At 48.0% G+C, this 18,414-nt stretch overlaps 1 protein-coding gene across 7 annotated transcripts in view; it reads left to right on the top strand.

Moving 5' to 3' along the window:
* The window catches only part of map4k5 (mitogen-activated protein kinase kinase kinase kinase 5), a 43,850-nt gene that overhangs the window by 10,362 nt on the left and 15,074 nt on the right, over positions 1 to 18,414 (top strand). For 6 of the 7 annotated variants that reach the window (XM_084481743.1, XM_084481741.1, XM_084481742.1 and 3 more), the window contains exons 5-25: positions 1,831 to 1,921; positions 3,663 to 3,727; positions 3,840 to 3,895; positions 4,184 to 4,231; positions 5,304 to 5,346; positions 5,433 to 5,505; positions 6,590 to 6,721; positions 7,188 to 7,250; positions 7,829 to 7,910; positions 8,344 to 8,460; positions 9,109 to 9,187; positions 11,176 to 11,234; positions 11,486 to 11,553; positions 13,854 to 13,898; positions 14,008 to 14,050; positions 14,992 to 15,205; positions 15,773 to 15,855; positions 16,278 to 16,319; positions 16,890 to 16,974; positions 17,468 to 17,547; positions 18,011 to 18,071. In XM_084481743.1, coding sequence (XP_084337869.1) covers positions 1,831 to 1,921; positions 3,663 to 3,727; positions 3,840 to 3,895; positions 4,184 to 4,231; positions 5,304 to 5,346; positions 5,433 to 5,505; positions 6,590 to 6,721; positions 7,188 to 7,250; positions 7,829 to 7,910; positions 8,344 to 8,460; positions 9,109 to 9,187; positions 11,176 to 11,234; positions 11,486 to 11,553; positions 13,854 to 13,898; positions 14,008 to 14,050; positions 14,992 to 15,205; positions 15,773 to 15,855; positions 16,278 to 16,319; positions 16,890 to 16,974; positions 17,468 to 17,547; positions 18,011 to 18,071 — 1,629 coding nt within the window. Of the gene's footprint in view, positions 1 to 1,830; positions 1,922 to 3,662; positions 3,728 to 3,839; positions 3,896 to 4,183; positions 4,232 to 5,303; positions 5,347 to 5,432; positions 5,506 to 6,589; positions 6,722 to 7,187; positions 7,251 to 7,828; positions 7,911 to 8,343; positions 8,461 to 9,108; positions 9,188 to 11,175; positions 11,235 to 11,485; positions 11,554 to 12,296; positions 12,336 to 13,853; positions 13,899 to 14,007; positions 14,051 to 14,991; positions 15,206 to 15,772; positions 15,856 to 16,277; positions 16,320 to 16,889; positions 16,975 to 17,467; positions 17,548 to 18,010; positions 18,072 to 18,414 lie in introns of all 7 variants that reach the window. The other variant, XM_084481744.1, reaches the window with a different exon arrangement.

Here is an 18,414-nt window from a genome sequence, read left to right as displayed (position 1 = left end):
CTATCGGCTGCGTCCACAAAACAAGTGACCTCTGCGTCAGACCTTTTGAGTTGCATAACACAAGTTCAAACAATCTGTGTCAACACAAGTTTCTTTTTTTTTTTTTGTCATTTTCTTTCCATCGTACATTTTCCTCAAGGTGAAAGGTGAGACCCACCTCTGGTGCACGCCCCAGCCCGGTGTTTCTGGAGGCGTACAGTACACAGTACTCCTGGCCAATGGAGGCTTTATGAGCCTGGCCTTTTGCGTGGTTTTGACACCAAACACTTGTAGCACGTCACAGGCCTTGAATGGTCAAATTACCGGGAACCTCTGGGTTTAAGGAGTGCATTCCATCTAGAGTACAGTGGAATGCATATCACACACACGCTCACAGACACACACAGATACACAAACACACATACAGAGAGAGAGAGAGAGAGAGGAGAGAGAGAGAGCCATACAGAGAGAGGGTGCCGCACAGAAGGCAGCTTGTTTACCACTCCAGACTTTGATTCAGACTCTCATGGGACCGTCCTTGAACTCATTCATTTCTCTCCTCCCCCCTCATTCCACTCCACTAGACAACAGCCCCACGTTTTAAAATCAGAGCTATCACAGATCTGCAGCTGGCCATTTAATGGTGGTAGCAAACCAGACTCTTCTGCAGGGAAATGCAAGATTTGCAGAAACACACATGACGATACCCTGGTCTCCTTTCAACAGTTGCTAGTCAACAGCAGGTTCAGACTGAACTATTGATGTTAGGTTAGGGTATCTGCCGAATGTCCAAAAGAGGTTTAAACAAACATCAGGCCGTACGATCAGATATTAACTTTATTACTCCCACACCGGAAACCAGGCGTTCGCTGCAATGTAGAACCGATAAACATTTGAATACATGTTTATTTTGGAGGTAGACTTGATGCAGAATGTATCTATGTACACGATGACAGAGTCCAAATGTAAAGGCCAAAGCTAGAGGGAGGTTGTTAGGTCTGTGGATGAAGACCAGTTTGTGGTTGTTTGATTGAAGATTCTTCTCTGCTGTCAGAGCCTCAGCTTCTCATTGGTCGTGGTTTGGTTCCTGTGGGGAGTCATCAGATCCCACCAGCCAACTGCTGCTACTGCTGCTGACAGATCTCCTGTGTTTCTAGATGTATGGGAGATTCTCATGTATTTTTTGGGTGTGTGTGCAGAGTGTACATTTACAATTGTTAGTGGGCCAATTTTATGTGTGCGTGTGTGTGTGTGTGTGAGAGATGGCGAGAGAATGTGTTCCCGGACCTTGTCTGACTTCTCAATTGGTAGCAGCTGGCCTCACATACTACAGGTCTCCACTGCTTCCTACTGATAGCACGTGTGTTAGCACTCTGCTAGCATCCCATTGATCGGCTGTGTGTTAGCACTGCGCTAGCTTCCTACTGCTCTGACGTGTGTTAGCACTGCGCTAGCGTACTTATTGTAAGTCACTTTGGATAAAAGCGTCTGCTAAATGCCCTAAATGTGAACAATTTTGGCGTAAAACATTTGAAAATAGTACCTTTTGTTATTTATAACCAGTAGTAGATCTTCCAGTGACGACAGCATTAAGTGACTGAGTCTGTGTACTATTCTACTACTATTATTCTATACTACTGTGTACATTATTTCATTAATAAATGAAATAATGAATTTTCTACCGCTGGTTGCGCCCATGCTAAGAATGCTTGCACTCGATATATCGTGTATACTATTATTATTTTATGATGAAGTGCTTTGGATGAAAGGCTCCATCAAATGGCATGCATTATTATTATTATATTAAAAGGCATAACGTATTAACCTCCTGTATGCGCTCTCTCCTCACAGGCGATGACTTCTCCATCATCCAGCAGGAGATCTTCATGGTGAAGGAGTGCATGCACCACAACATCGTGGCCTACTTTGGGAGCTACCTGTGGTAAGATCCCTCTGCAACCCATGCATGGTTCTTTCATTCAGTCCTTCAGTGGGTCACTCTAACCCATTTCATATCGTTCTTTCCACTAATTTGTACTTTTTCTGTCCTTTAATTTTTCTTTATTCTATCTTTTCGCTTCTATATTTCTTTCTTTCATTTTTTCCATTTTCCCTTATTTATTTAATCTTTCTTCAATCATTGCTCTTTCATTCTTCCTGCTTTGGCTGCTGTTATGTACATGGGATACCTCTACGCTGAACCTCTTCAAATCTTGTTTTGGAAAATGCTCAGAGTTGAGGATTATATTGTGGTTTGAATGATTTTGAATACTCACTGAACCGAATGAACTGTTTACATTCGTATGGAAAGTATCCCAGCTCTGGATCGCAGTTTGCTCTTCTCTCATTCCTTATCCCATTGTTGTCAAGTAGCCTTCAAACTGTGAGGCGTATCCTAGAGTTATACCATGCCAAATGTTGGCGCTCTTCCTGGTGTTTGAACTATTCCTGATGTTAGAACTCTTCCTGATGTTAGAACTGCACCTGTAGTTGGAACTATTCCTGTAGTTGGAACTCTTCCTGAAGTATGAACTCTTCTTAAGTTAGGCTCTTCCTGTAGTTGGAACTCTTTCCAGAGTTTTTCCACTCTTACTGAAGTTAGGATTTGTGAAGTAAGAACTCTTCCGCGAGTTAAAACTCTTCTGGGAATTAACAGTCGTTAATAAAATACTTGACAGTATTTTCCTCGAGGCTTCTGAGCCAACACGTGAGAGAACACGGTAGCCATGTTTGCTGACTCGGGCCCTTCGGTGCCAGGATGCGGCCCCACCAGGGCCCGGCGGCGGGGCTGTAGACTGGTATCAGCAGAGGAAGCAGGAGCGACCGGCCCGCCTGCTGCCTCTGGGCCTCCAGCATTTTTAACGAGAACACGGCCTCAGAAGTGGTTGGCTAACGTGTGTGTGTGTGTGTGTGTGTGTGTGTGTGTGTGTGTGTGTGTGTGTGTGTGTGTGTGTGTGTGTGTTGAGCCTGGCAATGGTTTATTGTATGAAGAAATTAGGGTCTCCACAATATATAAAAGTTTGGATCACTATTTCAGTGTTGTCTTGTGAAGGATTGAATCCCTAAACGTCAGTGTTATTGGATTTTTAAAATGCAATGGTTGCTTTATTTTAGAGATTTGACTCGATTGCTTTGTGTTGGGTTCCATCCCACTGTGTGTTGGGTTCCCTCCCTCTTTGTGTTGGGTTCCATCCCACTGTGTTTGGTTCCATCCCACTGTGTGTTGGGTTCCATCCCACTGTGTTGGGTTCCATCCCACTGTGTTTGGTTCCATTCCACTGTGTGTTGGGTTCCATCCCACTGTGTTTGGTTCCATTCCACTGTGTGTTGGGTTCCATCCCACTGTGTGTTGGGTTCAATCCCTCTTTGTGTTGGGTTCCATCCCACTGTGTTTGGTTCCATCCCACTGTGTGTACGGTTCCATCCCACTGTGTGTCGGGGTCCCCTCCCTCTGTGTGTTGGGGTTCAATACCACTCTGTTTGGGGGTCCATCACGCTGAGTTTGGTTCCATCCCACTGTGTCTGGGGTTCCAGCCAACTGTCTGTGGGGGTCAATTCTACTGTGGTTCGGGAACAACCATGCCTTCTTTATGCATTTGGTTCCGTGTTTTGGGTCAGAACCGACTGTTGGCTCTGCTGAATAGTGATCCCTCTGACCTCTCCGTCTCCCTCATTTGCTGCAGCCGGGAGAAGCTGTGGATCTGCATGGAGTACTGTGGGGGAGGATCCCTGCAGGACATCTACCACGGTGAGCTGCTGCTGAGCATGAACACAGACACGAGAGACTGAGGAGAACCTTCCAGTGTATTATGTCTTGGCTCGATGTCAACTGTCATTCTGTATTAATGTGTGTGTTACAGTGACCGGACCTCTGTCTGAAGCTCAGATAGCATACGTTTCCAGGGAGACTTTACAGGTAAGGTGTTTTTAGCCCGTTGTTCAATCTTCCAGGTATTACATTAAGTTCAGTCTTTCAGAAAACATCATCATTCATCAACAGTGTGACCGAAAGTGGCTCACAATTTTACCTACCTACCATGCCTAAAAGAAATGTTTACTTACAGCCGACGTAAAAGCAGAACAAAAAGAGGATTTTTAAGAAAATTCTGTCTCACCATTGATGGATGATAACGTATTTCTTTGTAGCCTTTTTACGTCAATTTAAACCCTGTCAGTCCTCATTAAAAGACTCTCCTCTTCACAGGGTTTGGGATATCTGCACATCAAGGGCAAGATGCACCGAGACATCAAGGTACAGCGACCCACCCTCATGCACGCATCAGAAAGTTCCTGGTTCACTACCCGCTCTGATAACCTGCTCATACGTGGACTGTTATCTCCAGTAGTCCAACATTAATACATCTGTAGCACACTTGCTCAGAGCTAGAGTTACACAACTGATAAAAGACGAGACGAGAGTGTAGCGGAACAGGCTGCCATAAGGTCTACCTGGTGTTTGACCACTGGGGCTGAGAGGTCCCAGTCGCGGTCTGCCTGTATAGGCCTCCCAGAGCTGGAGGCATGACCCCTGCTCCTTAATGATACCACTTCTAAAAATACACTCAGCTCTGGTCCAACGTGCTGATGACCGACTGGATAAACGGTGAATCAATCTGAACCAGCACGCCCATATAAGTCTCAGCCCGGGCCTGGTGTTGACACAGCCATGCCTGGGCTCCATATCTCTGGTCGGGTCAGCAGTCGAGCCGGCCGCGGTGCTCGGAAACCCGGGGAGTGAGGATGTGAGCAAATCCGTTGTGAATCCTCGGTGATGGGGAGAGCACAGGGTCCGGCATGACGACCCCCCCCCGCGCTTCATGTGACCGTGTGAGGCCGGTGTTGATACCGCAGGTCACGGCTGGGCCCCGTTATCTCTGCTCCGGGCGCCGCACAGAGCACACTTCCTGTTTCCTGTGTCAGTCGGCCGGGCCAACAGAAACATAGTAGATCTTTCTCACGGCTAATGATGCATGGGGCTAGCCAGGCTAACTCCACAGCTAGTGATGCATGGGGCTAGCCAGGCTAACTCCACAGCTAGTGATGCATGAGGCCAATAACACAAGCCCCTTTACACAAATAGCCATGTTTGTGTAGAAAAAGTGTATTGCCATCGTTGCAATATGATTAACTCACTTCCGAGATGGCTAGCATGCTTCGCTGAGCTTATGAAACACACTCTGATTGCTTAACTTTAGCGGTTAATTATCTGTGTTTTCAAAGCATGGGTCTGTTTCTTTAGCCGACAGGCTCTCTGTCAGGGCTGTTGGTTCAAGCCGGGGCATTGAACCATAATGTGTTTTGTTTCTGTTTGTTTTGTCTAATAGGGTGCCAATATACTCCTAACAGACTATGGAGATGTGAAGCTAGGTAAGTGTGTGTGTGTGTGCGTGTGTGCGTGTGCGTGTGTGTGTGTCAATACGTCATCTCAAACGCCCCACTGCTCCGTATTTCAGCCGACTTCGGGGTGGCCGCCAAAATAACCGCTACCATCGCAAAGAGGAAGTCCTTCATTGGAACACCTTACTGGTAAGTGTCATTAGCTGGTCATGCCCCCCCGTCTGTTTAGGATGAGTATTTACTAATAAGTAATGTGTCATTTGCAGGAAGTAATGTGTAATTAGCAGGAAGTAATGTGTAATAGGCAGGAAGTATAATTAGCAGTTATCAGTTAGTGATGAGCAGCTGGTCATGCCCCCCCATGTGTTCAGGATGAGTATTTACATGGTTCCCGAGGGTGCTTAAAAAGTCATACTTTTTTTGTTTGTTGTGAAATTAAGGTCATAAATTGTCTTAAATGTACTGTAAATTTGCTGTAGGTATTACATTTTGCAGTGGGTTATTTAATCTGATAGGTGATTTGTTGTGTGTGCGAAAATTTCCCCTGGAGTTTTACGTTACCTATTTGACCTGAAAGTAGCGCCGCTAGCCTACTGATGTCGTCACTCGTCACTAGCTGGTGGACATCAGTAGGCTAGCGGTGCTAGTCTGAAGATGGGACGGTGGAAATTTAATGAGAAATGGTTGGAGGAGGACAGGTTTCGTGGGTGGTTGGAGAAGACGGGTGACTACGAGGCAAGGTGCCTAGGTGTCGTCCGTGCCAAGGTGCACGGACGACACCGACAGCCATGTCTTATTAATGACTCAATAAAAACTCAAAAATGACTCAAATAAATTTTCAAGTAATTCTTTTTCCGAAATTTTTGTGTCTTAATTTATATTTGTGATGGTCTTAAAAAGTCTTAAAGTCTTGATATGTCTTAAATTTGACTTAAAAAATGGTGCAAGAACCCTGATTTACTCATTAGTAATGTGTAATTATCAGTTAGTAATGAGCTGCTGGTCATGTGTTCAGGATGAGTATTTACTCATTAGTAATGTGTAATCTGTTTGTAATGAGCTGCTGGTCATGTGTTCAGGATGAGTATTTACTCATTAGTAATGTGTAATTATCAGTAATGAGCTGCTGGTCATGTGTTCAGGATGAGTATTTACTCATTAGTGATGTGTAATCTGTTAGTAATGAGCTGCTGGTCATGTGTTCAGGATGAGTATTTACTCATTAGTAATGTGTAATTATCAGTTAGTAATGAGCTGCTGGTCATGTGTTCAGGATGGCTCCTGAGGTGGCGGCGGTGGAGAAGAACGGCGGCTACAACCAGCTGTGTGACATCTGGGCCGTGGGCATCACCGCCATCGAGCTGGCGGAGCTGCAGCCGCCCATGTTCGACCTCCACCCCATGAGGTACACCCCCCCCCCCCCCCCCCACTACGTTACGTAAAGCATTTTTCCAGAGCGACTTACAATAAGTACATTTGTCAGAAAAAGGTGAAGTAATATATCGCTGTCGGTACAGTAAGGATGTTCATAGAACCAGGTGCCAAGCAGACTCTCCCTCTCCATCCCCCCCCCCCCCCCCAAGAGCTTCCTCAGCCAGTGTGCACTTCCTGCTTTTGTGTTTTGTTATGTTTTGTTGGGTTCTTTGATTAGCGCAAACGGCCCTGTGTTTGTGTGTGTGTTGTGGGGATCAGGAAATATTGGCACTTTCTAGGGATGAATGCTGGGAATAGACTCATAAATTAATAAAAAGGGTATTCTGCGAACGTTAGCTCAAGTGCACAATCAATAATCGATGGATTTAGAATGCAATAAATAATTATTTGTGCTGTTTTTCAGTTGAATAAAACCTTTTTTCCATTTTCCTCTGCAGAGCCTTGTTCCTGATGTCAAAGAGCAGCTTTCAGCCCCCCAAGCTAAAAGATAAACCCAAATGGTGAGTCTTGGAAGTTCGAGTCTGCTGAAGACATTTAAATATTTATCACCTTGTGTGCATGTGTTGTAAACCCTTTTAAATGTATTATACGCTGAACAATGCATAGTGTGATATCATTTTCCCGCATAAAAGAGTCTATAAAATGGTTGTAAAGGTTTTGCGATGATATGGAAACCCGAATGTCTGGTTTTGAATTATTGTTTATTATCAGTACACTGAGAAACGAGAGGCAGAAGTTCTGCTTCTCCTGAGCTGGTAAACACTCGGGACGTTTAGATTTAATACTTCTGGGATTGAAACGGAGCACCACAAAGTGTCTTCGCCAAGCACGTCTTTAAAAAAAACAGTGCCTGAAATGTGGAAACCTTGAGCCTTGACTGAAGTGATTGTCAAATCTCGCAATGAATTTGGAATGTGTATCGCATTGGGGAATGTGACTTTGGAGTGTGTACTGCAGGAGGGAATGTCATCGGAAAATAGTTAAAACGGCTCCAAAATGTGAGTGGAGTGGCGGCGGGGGGGGTGGGGGGTTAAATGAGACGGTAGTGACTCTGAAGATCCTCTCTCTCCATCGCCAGGTCCACGGCCTTCCACAACTTTGTCAAGCTGTCCCTCACCAAGAACCCCAAGAGGAGACCCACGGCGGAGAAGCTTCTCTCGGTAACCCCTACCAACTACATCCTTTACTCCGGGGGTCAGGGGGGTGAGGGTTCAAACCCGATGTCCGCAGTCTGTCTGTCTGGGCGTCCCCCTCACCCCCATCTGCTCCTTAATGACATGTAGTTGAAATTCAATAAAAGTATCTGCTGAATGACTAAATAGTACTTATAGACCAAAAGCACGCGTGACACGTACAGTAACACTGGTTAATCTGTTCACGGCACCTATCTAGTAAGGTCACTCGCTGGCCTTGGCTTGGGCCCTGTGTTGGTTTTACACAGCCAGTTTGCGCCGGGCAAAGGTTAAGACGAGATGGGACTCGGGGCCAAAGTGGTGACGATGGAAGACATATGGGCACGGTGATGAGCACTGTCACTCCAGTGGTGTTGAGCTGTGTGTGTGCGTGTGCGTGTGTGTCTGTGTCTGTGTGCAGCATCCATTTGTGGGCCAGACGGGGCTGAGCCGGCGTCTGGCGGTGGAGCTGCTGGACAAGATGAACAACCCTGACAACCACCAGCCCTTCAGCGAGGTGGACGACGACGACCTGGAGGTAATGCCCCCCCTCCTGGGCCACACCCACCAGAACCTGTTCAGGCTTGTTTTTTCCCAGAACATTTGGTCCCAATGTGTTCCCATGCTGGCCTGAAACACTCCTCGTAATGTCCCACTATACACACACTCTTGAGATATACAGACAGACTCTGAGATATGCATAAAGACAGACGTATAGACACACCTTTTTTATATTTACTCCCACAGACATTATAACTAAAACTCTCAGCAGGCCGGCTGAGAGTGTGGCCTGCAAAGCGTCATTGTATCAGCACAGCAAACTCTTTGTCTTCAGCATAGTGAATGAAGAGCAGTGCTCTGTAGGCCCGCCAGCAGAACCTCTCACACACACACACACACACACACACACACACACACACACACACACACACACACACACACACACACACACACACACACACACACAGCTCTGGGAAGAAACTTCTTGCATTGTCAATGTCTTAATCCCTTCTGTTAACGATGAACAATGGCCCGGAGAACCCAAGGTCATTCTACCTAAGATAGGATCCAGTTCAAGGATAAATATCTAGTCTTTCCTAGTGGTGAGTGTTTTTTTTAAAGGTTTACTTGTTGAATTTCCTTGTTTAATCTCCTTCCTCTCTCTCTCCCTCTCTGCCCCCCCCAGCCCCTCTCAGCAGTGAGACACACCATCCGCTCCAGCAACAAGCAGTCCAGGGCCGAACGCACACGCTCCGAGATTGTCTGTAAGTGAACAGCCATCCTCCTCAGTGTCCCTTCTGCACCTCGCTCCCTCCCCCCCTTCCCCCTGTCTCCCCCCTCCACCTATTAGATGGGCCGGCGAAGCGGCCCGCATGGGTCCGGGGCCTGGCCCGACCGGCTAATCATCTCAGAGCTGGCAGTCGGCCAGCTAGCTTCCACAGCGTGTGTGTGTGCAGTAGCATGCTCCAGGGAGGGAGGGAGGAAGGGAGGTGATAGAGGGGAGAGACTGTCGTGGGTGGGTGGGTGGGTGGGTGTGTGTGGGTGTGTGCAGTAGCATGCTCTGGGCTGGGAGGTGATGGTGGGGAGGGTGGGGGGGAGAGAGGTAGAGAGAGAGAGTTTCTTGGTGTGTGTGTGTGTGTGTGTGTTACATCACCACACGTCCCAACGGACCTCCGAGCAGCCCTACGTGTTGCTGCTGCTGTCTGAGATTCTTTCAGCAGAGACCTCAAGCATTTGGCAAGCGGCTACTTGCTGACGGTTCAGGGAAAATAGATTGTTTACGCATTTCTTCATGGCTATATGAACATTAAGATGTTTCTGATCTATTTAAAAAAGGTTAATCTCGTTGCCATCGGATGAACCCTTTCTCAAAGGTTGTGCGTTTGTGTCGTGTTTTCCCCTGCTGTTGCTGTGTTGCGTTGCACCGCGTTTTGGGTTTTGCAGGACCCATTTTAGGATCACATTCCTTGATAAACAAACTGAATGACAACACAACAGTGGCTCCGGTAGCCTCTCCTCCACCCATAGAGGGTGTACCTGTGGTGTGTGCGTGGTTCTGCCATGTTTGTGTGTCTGTGGTGTTGTCCCGTAGCGCACGTTGCGTGTGTTTTCGCCGTGAGTACATGTGTGTTTTTATCATCTCACTCTGATGCCTGACTTTCTTCACAACAAGCCCACAACGGAGCAGACCAGGACAGGCCGTGTGCACGTCCTAGCTTCCGTGATGAATTCAGGGCTGACCCAGGTCAGTGTAGTGCAGCTGTGTGCACGTGTGTGTGTGTGTGTGGTACCGTTTGTGTGGACGCTCTGCGTCCGTGTAGTCCATTCATCTCCCTACCAGCGATCGGAGACTAACCAATCCCTGACACCTCCACTTAACCTTGGTGTGTCCTTTGACCTTAGAGACGAGCGTCATCAACTCTCTTTATCATGACCCTCGGGAGAAGTGGAGCTTTGAGTGTCAGTTAAAATTGCTCAACCTCCCCCGCATCAGCCCGTTTGAGTCATGACGACGTGGGAGTCTGTGACGCTCCGCTGGACGTGACTCAACAAACAGCCACTTGACGAAACGGCCGTCCAAGAGGCTAAAACAGAATACCGCTTTGGTTGCGAGTGGAGCCTTTTGTGAAGGCACGGGTGGGGTACCCTCTTGTTCCTGACACCCTCTGTTCCCTGGCCCCCTGCGATCCCTGGCCCCCTGCGATCCCTGGCCCCCTACGGTCCCTGGCCCCCTGCGGTCCCTGACACCCTGCGGTGCCTGTCTCAACGGCTCCTCAAGCTTCGCTCCAGTTTGGGTTTACAACGGCGGCTGGGTCAACGGTTTGACTGGCCCTTCACCCCCAGAACCGAACACCTGCCATCGACTTCCACCCCGTGTTGTCAAGTCCCTCTCCAGCTCCAAACTCTTCTGCACGAGGAAGCCGTTCTTGTTAATATCCGCCAGGAGTTTTCGTTTGTTTGTACCAACCACTCATCTCTGTCCCGAGCACGTTTCCTCTTTTAAACATTAATCCTTCATTAAATCAATAATGGATAACCATGGCAGTTGGTTTCTGGCTGCGGCCCCTCCTCGTACTCAAAGTAACGGCAGGGCCTGTAACCCAGTGTGTGTGCTACCGCTACGTAGCTAATCCAGAAGCTAGGCTGTCGGGAGCTGTGCTGGGTGAAGTGGTGGGCCTGGATGCCCTCTGGTGCCTGAGGCGGGTCGGGGGGACGCCGTGCTAACAGAACCCTGGCTCTTGTCTCCCTACAGTCGACAAGGTCCAGTTCGAGCCCCCTCTTCTCAAGGAGACCGAAGCCCGCTCTGAAATGGTGATTATCAATCTGTTTGACGTAGTTCATATTTTACATATCGCGTATCATTATTCTCACATTTTAATTAAATGAAATAAATGTGATTTATTGATATCTCCTATGTTTCATCCACTTCTGTTATTGTCTCTCTATAATTAACTTTTCCTGAATCTAAGCATGTAATCGTTTCAGAATGACTTTATCATGTGTGTTGGCTCTTTGTCAATGCAAGCAGTGAACTGATCGTGTGTGTGTGTGTGTTTCCACAGGATGTGAGTAAAGAGAACGACTTCCCTTCCCCCTGGAGTCCCTTCGCCGAAGGAGGAATAACGGCCAGGTAACGCATGGAAACGGTTGCCATGGATCCACTTCCCCCCCTCCACTGTCTCTTCTTTATTGTTGTGGTTACCTGGCTGTCCTGCAGGATGTATTGGGGGAGGGGGGTGCACTGTTTCTCGTGTCTGGAATACTGTACATTTCCTGTCACTAAACGTCAGCTGTACTTTGTCTCGGGAACTGTGGTCTGGATGAATGAGGGGTTGTACTAAGAGAAAAAGGCATGCTTTTATTGGTGGAGATGATCCCAGACCTTTGCATTATCATATCTGTTTCAGTTTAATTCCCTGACGAGTTAATTAAAAAACAATTAGCAAATTTCATGACCACACCTGTCCCCCTGTCCCATGGTTTGTATATGTTGACATGTGTCTCTAATGTATGCACTCGTCCTCACCTGTCCGCATGCTTTGACTCTGCACTTCTTTTTGTTTGCTTTTCCCCCCCCAATTCTCTGTCCTCGACCACCCACTCTTTCGCTCTCTCTCCCTCCTCTCTGTGGCTCTCTCTCCCCCTTCTCCCTCTTTTGCTCTCTCTCACTTTTGGTCTGTTGAACTTTTTCTCCCTCTCTCCCCCTGTCACTATCTCCTCTCTGTCTCGCTCTCTATTTCTGTCTCTCTCTGGCTATGTCTCCATCTCTTCCTATCTTTCCCTCTCTCTCTCTCTCTCTCTCTCTCTCTCTCTCTCTCTCTCTCTCTCTCTCTGTCTCTGTGTCTCTCTCTGTCTCTCTCTCTGCGTCTCAAGGAGCCTTCTCCAAAGTGTTGAGGACGAGTTGTTCCAACGGTAACTCCTGACTAACTGTCTGTCCACACCCCCGCCCCCCTCCCCCCCCTCCATCTCCATCTTCTGGCTGCGTGTGCATGTGTGTGTGTGTGTGTGGGGCTGGCAGTGGTGATGGTGCTGGTGGAGGTTATGGTGGAGGACTCTTGTTTTCAGTGAACCCCCCCCCTCACCGGCTGCTGTGCCCATGTGACCCCCTCCCTGGCATCCCTTCATCCGACTGTGTGGTGTCATGTAGCCGTAGAGGCAGCAGCTACGCTTAGCACTTAATTTCCAACACAGGCTTTTTGGTAGGATATGGGGGCAGAATAGTCTGATTTAGAGCGTGGTGCTATGGATCTGTACTGGGCCGCGATCGGTCTGGATTAAAGGGGACCGCTATCGCTCTGCGTTGGCCCCATACGTGTGCCCTGAAAACGTCCAGCGATATAAACTGTTTCTGCATACAATTTTGCAGAGACGTTATGTTTCCAAATCTGACCCATGGACAACGTAGATCCCGGACCCATTACCCCAATGATTCAACTTATCCTTACATTTGCTGCTGGAAAGCTGAGTTAAGGTGCAATTCTTGTGTACCAGTTCCCCTTTGGCGGTCCCATGGGTCCATAGCACCATCCCTCCCATGTTCCCGATGCTAGCATCAATCCATCTTTAGCAGTAGTGCTACGCTACCATCGATCACACTGAACATAGCCAACGCTAATGTTCAGTTGAACCGTAAGGGCTGTCGTGCTCAGCTAGCTTGGTGTATACGGGGTTTGGTGCATGACGTTCAGCGCACCGCTCACATAGAGCTTCAACACATCGAGGTTCCGCTGTAACCTGCAACGGTTACCAATGCTAGGTTTGTTTTAGCATCCCCGAAAAGAAAGCATGCGCTCTCCTAATGAGCATGTATGAATCACATCTGCTTGGGATACAAATTTGATTTCAACGTGTATCCAAATCAATCGCATTCATTTTGGTAATTGACAGATGATGATTCGATGATGGATTATGTGAAGCACTTACTCTTTCCGTTTTGTTTTGACAGTTCCTTAAAAATGTCCTATTTTTGTGTAGTGAGACCTTTAAGGATATTGCAAATGCTAACTATTGCATTGTCACAAAGAAGTAGCAGGAGCCATCCAGAGACATGTTACTTGAAGAAGGATTAGTTATTTGTCAAAAGTCTTACTCACCAATGCCAGCAGTGTGCGTACATAGCAACCGCAGGCTGAAAACAGTCAACAAAGGGACAATATGGTTGCCGTTTACACCAACAACTTTCTAATGTGTAGTGAGTAGTGAAGGGTGATTCTAGATTGATTGTGTACATCTGTGTTAGAATATCAAACGCATCTAAAACCCATGGCCGTCCAGATCTCCTTCTCTCCAACATCAACCCTCTCCTCTTCCTCTCTGGGGAATCTGTTCCACATGAACATCCAGTCCCCTTCATTGGTCTCTGGTATGTCCTGGCCCGCCATGGTTCTCTGGTCCTAACCCCCCCCCCTGTCTCCCCTCTGCCTTCCCCAGGGGACACATCGCCCACCTGGAAAACGCCTTCGAAGACGTGGAGCTGTAGGTGTTTTCGCTCATTTTCTCAGAGTTCCTTTAATGCTACCGATGCGGTTGCTGTACGTAGCTAAGGTTGTGAGTGATCTAAAGTCATGCTAATCTCACTTCTCAGGTCCACCCTTAAACCTGGAATACCGCCCCCTCTCCCACCGAAGGTAAGACCCAAATAAACACACGTCCCAGACAAAGAAACGTGACGCTGTTTAATTTGCGTTGCCGTTCATGGTTGCAAGCTAGCCTTGGCTTATAATGGACATTTGTGCGAACGGTAGCTAGCTTACCGAGACGGTAGTTTGCCTTAGCTAGCGTCATTAAGACGGTAGTTTACCTTAGCTAGCAGCATAAAGACGGTAGTTTACCTTAGCTAGCAGCATAAAGACGGTAGTTTACCTTAGCTAGCAGCATAAAGATGGTAGTTTACCTTAGCTGGAGTCATAAAGACGGTAGTTTTACCTTAGCTAGCAGCATAAAGATGGTAGTTTACCTTAGCTAGAGTCATAAAGACGGTAGTTTACCTTATCTAGCAGCATAAAGATGGTAGTTTACCTTAGCTAGAGTCATAAAGACGGTAGTTTACCTTAGCTAGCGGCATTAAGACGGTAGTTTACCTTAGCTAGCAGCATAAAGATGGTAGTTTACCTTAGCTGGAGTCATAAAGACGGTAGTTTACCTTATCTAGCAGCATAAAGATGGTAGTTTACCTTAGCTAGAGTCATAAAGACGGTAGTTTACCTTAGCTAGCGGCATTAAGACGGTAGTTTACCTTAGCTAGCTGCATAAAGACGGTAGCTAACATTGCCTAGCTTAATGAAATAGTAACTAAAGCTACCTAGCTTACAGAGAATGTAGCTAACAGAATCTATATTTTGGGTGCTAACATCGACTAGCTAAGCACGTCTGTAGCTAATGTATGCTAGCTTAATGAAACGGTAGCTTAAGTCACTTACCTTACCACTAGCTAGCCAAGCACGACGATAGCTACCGTTAGCTAGCTTACCCTGAGCCGGCCGTGATGGTAGCTGACCGCTGTACTTGGGTACATCTTCTGGTGGTATGTTGTCCTATAACCGCTTCTACGCCCGCTTCTTCCCCTCAGCCGCGGCTCCACAGCGGCTCTGAGGACCTGGGTCTGACGGACGAGCGCTGCCTGACGGTGCGGCGGTTCCCCAACGCTGACAACGGCGGGCCGGGCCAGATGGCGCGCCGCCAGAGCATCCCGGGGGAGGGCGGCAAGGCCCAGAACTCCGCCCCAGACTTCCTGTCGGTGAGCGTCAGCAGTCCCGGCCTGCTGTCTCAGACGTCGGACCCCGGTGAGTCCCTGTCAATCACGCTGCAGCTCAGCCAATCAGACGCTGACCCAAACATGTGGCCAAGGTGTTGTTGGTCTTTTGGTTGCCGATTGCCTCTTTTCCGTCTGATTACTTCGGAAGTTCGGCTCTGCTCGCTGTGCCGTTTCACGTTGTCTTTACGTTTGTCTGTCTTCTGGCCTTACGAATGTGTGTCTAAATCTGCTTCTGTGTGGTTTGTCTTTCCAAGCTCTCAGTAAACATGAGTGTAAAGGTAAGGTGGAGCTTGCTGTGTCTGTCTCTGGGTTTGATGTGTTGTTGTTAGGGGCAGAGATTCCCAACCTGTTGCCCATGGCCCCCTAGTGTTTCCCGAGAGTCCTGCAGGTGGTCAATCTGCCACCTGCATTCCTTCTATAAACATATATTTTTAAATTTCTTTTAGTAAATTCTTAGGTTTTTTTAGTTTTCCGAAATCCAGTAATGCAGATGTTGGAAGTGGTCCTGGAGTCCGACAAGGTTGAGAACCCCTGCTGTGGGGCTTCTGGTGGGCTGTCTCACCTGTCACTCATCTCCCCTCCGTCTCCCCCGCAGAGGATTCTGACGACAGCGGGAACGGAGACGGCTCCAAAACCACGGCCAACCGGCCCGGTCGGAAGGAGAAGAAAGAATTCCCGGTACGTTCCAGACCCTCCTCTGGGCGAACGGCCCCCGGTCCAGACAGACGTTCTCCTCGTCTCCCCCTGATTGTCAGGCTCGATGACAGCATAATCTCGTGGTCCGCAGTGGTCTGTGGTATCCGGCCCTCCTTCCTAAACCTCTGGTCGTTACGTTGTTTTTGTTTGCTATTCCGGGTGCCGGCGGTGATGGCTAAGCCCTAGATACAAGACTTCACGGTACAGCGACAGTGTGAGCGGCCTCTTTAAGGGGGAAAACACTGTGTGTTAAACGGGCTCTTCTGTTTCCACATAGTTTGTGGTCGGATCCGTTTTAGAGGCCGCTCCTGGCACCGTTATGTCCCCTGGGATGGCTTGTGGTGCGGGCGATGTTTACGTCCTCTCCCTCTCTCCTCACTGTGGTTCCCCTGTGTCCTCCTCAGAAACCAGCCATCAATGGCCTGCCACCCACGCCTAAAGTCCTGGTGAGTTCTCCTTTCAGCCTTCCATTTATTTCCCACCTCGTCGTAACAGTGAAGCTTGTTTACTCTGACAGCTCGGGAGGCGGCGGGCGGGCGGGGGTGGGGTGGTGTGGGTGTGTGTGTGTGTGGGTGTTAACGAGGCAGGATAACCATCGTGGTCAGGATGCTTTCGACAAAAAAGGCACCGGGTTCGATCCCCCCAGATCTGTAGCCTTTTCAGGCAATCTTCAGAAAGATGCTCTCGGCTGACCTCTACTTGCTCCTGTGCTCCGGAATGGCACTTTGCTGTGAGGGGCTTTGGATCAAATGACTGTAAAGTAAACGGGCTGAGACCCCCCCCCCTGAAGAATGGGCGTTCATCTCCCTCTGAACCGAGGTCCGCGTTCCACGGGCCGTGTCGGTTTTGGCCCGGGCTCTCTGCGGTTGAACCCACAATGCGCTCACATCGGAGCTGGCCTACGGCCCGGACGTGAGCGCATAGCGGGACCGGCCGCAATGAGCCAGTGCACCCCAGGGGTACGCCGGGGGTCTGGCAGGTCCCTGACTCTGGTTGTTCTGGGGGTTTGGTTGCAGATGGGGGCCTGCTTCTCCAAGGTGTTTGACGGATGCCCGCTGAAGATCAACTGCGCCACGTCATGGATTCACCCTGACACGAAAGGTAACCTCAATACCTCAATAACCTCTAAACCTAAATACTGCCTCACTCACTCACTTGCTCACATTCTGTTGCATCCGATCCATTATATGACCTACTGGAAGGACCATACCTGCATGGATGGTCTAAGGACTAGTCCTTGTTTTTATTCATTCATTCACTGACGTTCATGTACATTACCTCCTAAAAATGCCAAGTCAAATTTTCAAATAGCATGGAGGAGCTGTCCCTGAACTTTAGGTTAGCGGTTGACATTCATGTGATCAAATTACATTATTCATCACTTTTATGCAAAGTGTCTTGCAAGCATGCCCATCTCCATAACCGCACACCACACAGTCATTCACACAGTCAAACACATTCAGACCCACATAGGTTATTGGTTTGGCATCCAAAGCTGCTTCGCTGAGAAGTGATTCAATGTTCAAATCGTCATCTTACTCTAACCGAGTGAAATGACCATGGATTTTTATACAAAAGTTTCTTCGTCTTCCAGACCAGTACCTGATCTTTGGCACTGAGATTGGCATCTACACTCTGAACCTGAACGAGCTACATGAAGCCACCATGGAACAGGTAAGACCACAGAAGCTAATGGGCAGCTAGTTTGGATCCTTGGAAGAATGATTCAATGATTGTGATTGAGTGTGAAGCTCTAAAGCTTGAACTAATACAGCCACAGAGCACATTGTGCTCTCGTCTCCTGGGAGCATTCTACATTTGATGATAGATTTGTAAAAGGTGCGTGTGAATGCAAAATTGCAGAGTATTGCCCATTGAAGCCCTCTGGACTAAACCATTGGCAGACCTTTGAGAACGATTCACGAGTATCTGGCCTCGTTTTGTGTCAGTTTCAAGAGTTATTGTAACCTTAACCCTCTGGGCATTTCATGCAGCATGATGAGATGTGAGCATTTCATGCTCACATCTCTCAGAAAGATAACTGGATCATTTAACTAAAGGCATTTCAAACCCACCACAACGTGATTGGCTGTACCTTAGCATGCTGAGTGTTGATCTTTGTTATTGTTTACCCCAGTTGTTTCCCAGGAAGTGCACGTGGCTCTACATCATCAACAACAACCTAATGTCTCTGTCTGGTAAGTGACTCCACCTGCCGCTCCATCCTCTGCTCCACCACCACCACCTCTTTCACAGCTTCTCCACCCTGCTGGGCCTGTGTCTCCATCAGAAGCAATGTTCAGACTCTGCCCCCTCTCTGTCTGACCATGTCATCTAAGAGATAATGATGCGTGTTTTACAAAATATAGACAGAAAGCTTTAAACTGTACAGAATACAGAAACCATATCTCTATACAGAAGATACTGTATATATCGGCAGAATGCAGAGGATATATCTCTATACAGAAAATATCGATCTGCAGAATGCAGAAGATACTGTATCTCTATACAGAGAATATATATTTACCAAATTCAGAAAAC

Source organism: Micromesistius poutassou (assembly GCF_964030765.1).
Source record: "Micromesistius poutassou genome assembly, chromosome: 17".
In the NCBI taxonomy this organism is placed as follows: Eukaryota; Metazoa; Chordata; class Actinopteri; order Gadiformes; family Gadidae; genus Micromesistius; species Micromesistius poutassou.
This window is presented reverse-complemented; position numbering and strand designations above follow the sequence as displayed.